General features: G+C 39.7%; 1 protein-coding gene across 1 annotated transcript; it reads right to left on the bottom strand.

Moving 5' to 3' along the window:
- On the bottom strand, window positions 1,510-1,959 carry LOC107633158. The gene has a single exon (XM_016336794.1). The coding sequence runs from the start codon at window positions 1,957-1,959 to the stop codon at window positions 1,510-1,512; it is 450 nt and encodes a 149-aa protein (XP_016192280.1).

Here is a 3,761-nt window from a genome sequence, read left to right as displayed (position 1 = left end):
TGGTTTATACAATTTCAATTTCTTTTTCTTTCCGTCTGCAAATTTCCTTTCTGCAACTTTACATTTGAGCTTGCTGTGATCTGAATTTACTTTTCATGCAATTTATGTCTTCTGCAATTGTTTTGAGTTCTGATTTACTGCTTCATTTAATTTTCCAGCACCCGATTCCCTTTACATTTGCTGCAATTTACTTTTCTTGTCCTTTAAGCTTCTGCTGATTTACATTCTGCAATTTACAGTTCTCTGCAATTTACTTTCTGTTACTCAATTCTTACTCAATTCACTGTTAGCTTAACTAAACTAACCACCTCACTAAAGTTGCTTGATCCATCAATCCCTGTGGGATCAACCTCCCTCTGGTAAGTTATTACTACTTGATGCGACCTGGTACACTTGCCGGTGAGTTTGTGTGAAATCATTTTTCCCTCATCAATGGATATTGTGACATTTAATCCTACCAATATTTTGATCTATGAATGTGTATGGTATAATCAGTGACCAAACTTCATCTCTTCCCATGAGCTCTTAGATCAAGAAATTGGGCAATTGTTCATGCTTAGAGAGATTGGATTGCCAAGGAATTGGGATCCAATCACCTAAGATTTCCAAGGAGATCAATGAATGCATTAATTGAGGAAGAGATGAGGATGAACTTGATATGGAGAATTGCAATATCTCTTGATCCCAATGCTCATTTTATTTTTAGTTTTTACATTTACTTTTTGTCATTTACTTTTCCGTACTATACTTTTCCTGTCATTTTACTTTTCTGCACTTTATTGCTTTCCTTTACTTTTCTGTTATTTACACTTTCTGCTGCTTATCACTCCAATATGCTCATCTAACTAGGAAAATCAATCAACCATTGATTGCTTAATCCATTAATCCTCGTGGGATCGACCTCACTCTTTATTGAGTTTTATTACTTGATACGATCCGGTGCACTTGCCGGTAGTTATTGCGGAGAATTAATTTTTTTCCATATCAGACTCCTCCCTTCTTAGGAACTACTTGCACTGGGCATACCCAAGGGCTGTCTGAGATTGGGTAGATCACCCCTGCTTGCCACAATTTCAGCACCTCTTTTTGCACCACTTCATTCATTGTTGGGTTTGGTCTACTTTGTGGCTGTCTTGAAGGCTTAGCACCCTCCTCAAAAAGGATTTTATGCATGCACATTAAAGGACTAATCCCCTTCAGATCTGATAGTGTCCATCCTATGGCATCCTTGTGTTGTCTCAACACATTGATAAGCTCCTCTTCTTGCTCTTTACTCAAGCTTGAGTTGATGATAACTAGATATGTGTTATTGTCACTTAAGAAAGCATACTTCAAGCTTGGAGGCAGGGTTTTTAAATCTAACTTTGGTGCCTCCACTTCCTTTTTGCTTGTCTTGTCCAACATGATTGAGTCTTTTATGATTCCTTGTGGTGGTTCACCACATGCTTGTCGATCTTACTCCATGATTTCTTCACATTGTTCTTCTTCTAAGACTCCTTGAACTAGCTTCTACATTGTGTCCACCATCATGCATTCACCAATGGACTCCTTTGAGTAACTCGTTGCTTTGAAGACATTGAATACCATCTTCTCTTCATGTAGCCTCAAGACTAACTCTCCCTTTTGTACATCAATTATAGCTCCAGAAGTAGCCAAGAATGGTCTTCCCATGATGATTAATGTGTTAGCTTCTTCCTCTATATCAAGCACAACAAAGTCTGCTGGGAATATGAATTCTCCCACTTTCACCAACAAATCTTCCACCACACCATGGGGTAATTCGAATGTTCTATCAGCTAATTGGAGTGTCATTCTTGTTGGTTTGACCTCTTCAATTCTCATTCTTTTCATCATGGCCAAAGACATGAGGTTAATGCTAGCTCCCAGATCACATAATGCCTTCTCAATGCTTATATCCCCTATAATGTAGGGAATTTGGAAGCTCCCAGGATCTTTCATCTTTTGGGGAAGCTTCTTTTGTATAATGGCACTACATTCCTTAGTGAGCACAATAGTTTCCTTTTCTCCCCAGTTTTTTTCCTCATCATAAGCTCCTTTAGAAACTTGGCATAGAGTAGTATTTGCTCTAATGCCTCAACAAAAGGTATGTTGATTTAAAGCTTCTTAAAGATCTCCAAGAACCTAGAAATCTCATTGTCCTTCCCATCTTTCCTTAGCCTTTGTGGGTAGGGTGATTTTGGCACATATGGCTTTAAGACTTGCTTGGGTGGAACTGGGGTAGACGTTTCCTCTTCCTTCTTGGTTTCTGGATCAATTGCAGCTTCTTCTCCTTGCAATTTATGGTTTGAGGAAGCCTCCTCCACAGCCTTCCCACTCCGTAGTATGATGGCCTTGCATTCCCCTCTTGGGTTGGCCATGGTATCACTAGAAAATTTATGTATGGGCATTGGTATCTGCTTGGATAATGTTCCTACTTGTGCTTCCAGTTTTGAGATTGCTGCCCCTTGGTTCCTCATGTTGGATCTGGCCTCTTTTTGGATTTCATCTATCTTCTTTTCAACTTGCACTTGTCTCTCTGCAATAGTGGGAATACTTCCTGTCAATTGTGCCATAGTAGCCTCCAATCTTGCAAAGTTATTGCTGATATCACATGGTTGTTGGTTTGAGAATGATGCATCTTGAGGGTGGTTATTATATGGTTGTTGGGTGGAGTAATAGGGTACATCTTGTCAGTTGTGGTAGGTCTGTTGTTGCTTGATTGATGGTTGGAATTGTGGTTGTTGTATTGGTCAGAGTGGTATGGTTTGTGATCTTGGTTGTGGTTCTGTTGGTTTCTTAATAAACCCCATTTTTAGGGGTTTATCCTGTATAGATTTTGAGGGTTTTATGAATGATCTCTCATACTTATTCATATAAAAATGCATAATTTTGTGTTTCTTTCCCAATTTCACCTCGTGGATGAAAACATGCTTCTTTCGCATTGAATTAGATATATTATAATCCTCTTCTGTTACCATTTGATGCCGTGATCCATGCATTAAGTGATTTCAGAGCTTATAGGGCTGGGATGGCTTGGAGGAGAGGATGGAAGCATGTATAAAAGGGAAGTGCAATTGCAGCACAACTAGCAGCCTTAACCAAGAAGATTGAGGCTAATCAAGTCTCAACTATTCAAGATCAAACTCATCAACAAGAAGGAAGTGCATCAGAATCTGAAGGTGACTGGGAATAAGCTAATTATGTGAACAACTCATCCAGACCACCATATGATCCGAACTCTAAGACATACAACTCAGGTTGGAAGAACCACCCAAATTTTGGGTGGGAAAACCAACAAAGCCATAACCAGGACCACAACAAACCTTATCCATCAAATCAACACAACACTCACAACCCCAACCATCAAACAGGCAACCATAGACTTACCATAATTCACAAAACACATCATACTATGGCAACCAACCAACACACAACAACCACCATCAAGACACACCACCCTCAACTATGCAACCATGTGAAATCAAGAACAACTTTGAGAGGATAGAGGCTGTAATAGCACAATTATCATCACAGCTTGCAGGAGCCATCTCCACCCTTATGGAGAGACAAGTGCAGACTAACAGAAGGATAGACGCCAATCAAGAAGAATACAGGTCAAATCTGAAAAATCAAGGCGCAGCAATCTCAAAGTTGGAAGCACAAGTAGGGATCTTATCTAAGCAAATCCCAATGTCCACACACACATTTTCCAGTGATACCATGGCCAACCCAAGAGGGGAATACAAGGCCATTACACTTAG

The sequence above is a fragment of the Arachis ipaensis genome, chromosome B03 (genome assembly GCF_000816755.2).
Source record: "Arachis ipaensis cultivar K30076 chromosome B03, Araip1.1, whole genome shotgun sequence".
Classification (NCBI taxonomy): domain Eukaryota; kingdom Viridiplantae; phylum Streptophyta; class Magnoliopsida; order Fabales; family Fabaceae; genus Arachis; species Arachis ipaensis.
The sequence above is the reverse complement of the archived record's forward strand: the minus strand, read 5'-3'. Positions and strand labels throughout refer to the sequence as shown.